This window comes from Eimeria mitis, genomic scaffold, assembly GCF_000499745.2.
Source record: "Eimeria mitis Houghton genomic scaffold, Emh_scaff733, whole genome shotgun sequence".
NCBI classification, from domain to species: domain Eukaryota; phylum Apicomplexa; class Conoidasida; order Eucoccidiorida; family Eimeriidae; genus Eimeria; species Eimeria mitis.
Genome location: NW_013575356.1, coordinates 11649 through 12278, shown reverse-complemented (window position 1 = coordinate 12278; position 630 = coordinate 11649). Strand labels below are relative to the sequence as shown.

Below are 630 nucleotides of genomic sequence, written 5' to 3'. Positions count from 1 at the left end.
TGCTGCTGCTGCTTCTGTTGCTTCTGCTGCTTCTGCTGCATGCTCTACGATGACTTCCCCGGCTGCTGCACCAGCAGCAGCAGCAGCAGCAGCAGCCGTTGGAGTCGCAGCAGCAGCAGCTGCTGCTGCTGCTGCAGCTGCTGCTGCTGCTGCTGGTTCTGATGTGTGTCGGTTGTCTTCGAATGCGTCGCAGCAGCAGCAGAAATCCTCATTGCTGTCTGCGTCTTGCTGCTTCTCCTCGCGCGCAGCAGCAGCAGCTGCAACTACAGCAGCAGCTGCAGCTGCAGCAGCAGCTGCTGCTGCTGCTGCTGCATCGTGTTCATCCCCAGCTGCCTGAGGCTCCCACAAGTTGCTGCTGTTATTTTCACTTTGCTGCTGACTCATCCACGAGGCAGCAGAGTCATTCAAAGACAACTCTTGCTGCTGCTGCTGCTGCTGCTGCTGCAGCTGCTGCTGCTGTTGCTGCTGCTGCTGCTGCTGTTGCTGTTGCTGTTGCGTCGCTGCAGCCAAGAGGAGTCTCTGTGTGTTATTGGAAGGACTGGCAGGCGCAGCAGCAGCAGCAGCAGCAGCTGCTGCTGCTGCTGCTGCTGCTGGTGTTGTTGGGGTGTCTATACAGGTCGCAGGCAGAGC

At 59.0% G+C, this 630-nt stretch overlaps 1 protein-coding gene across 1 annotated transcript in view; it reads right to left on the bottom strand.

The window, feature by feature from the left end:
- EMH_0021030 (kinesin motor domain-containing protein, putative) overlaps positions 1-630 on the bottom strand; it is a gene marked incomplete at both ends in the record, with an annotated part of 8623 nt that overhangs the window by 4305 nt on the left and 3688 nt on the right. Inside the window, one exon of the mRNA XM_013501678.1 lies at positions 3-630. Within this exon, the coding sequence (XP_013357132.1) occupies positions 3-630 (628 nt within the window). The remainder of the gene's footprint in view (positions 1-2) is intronic.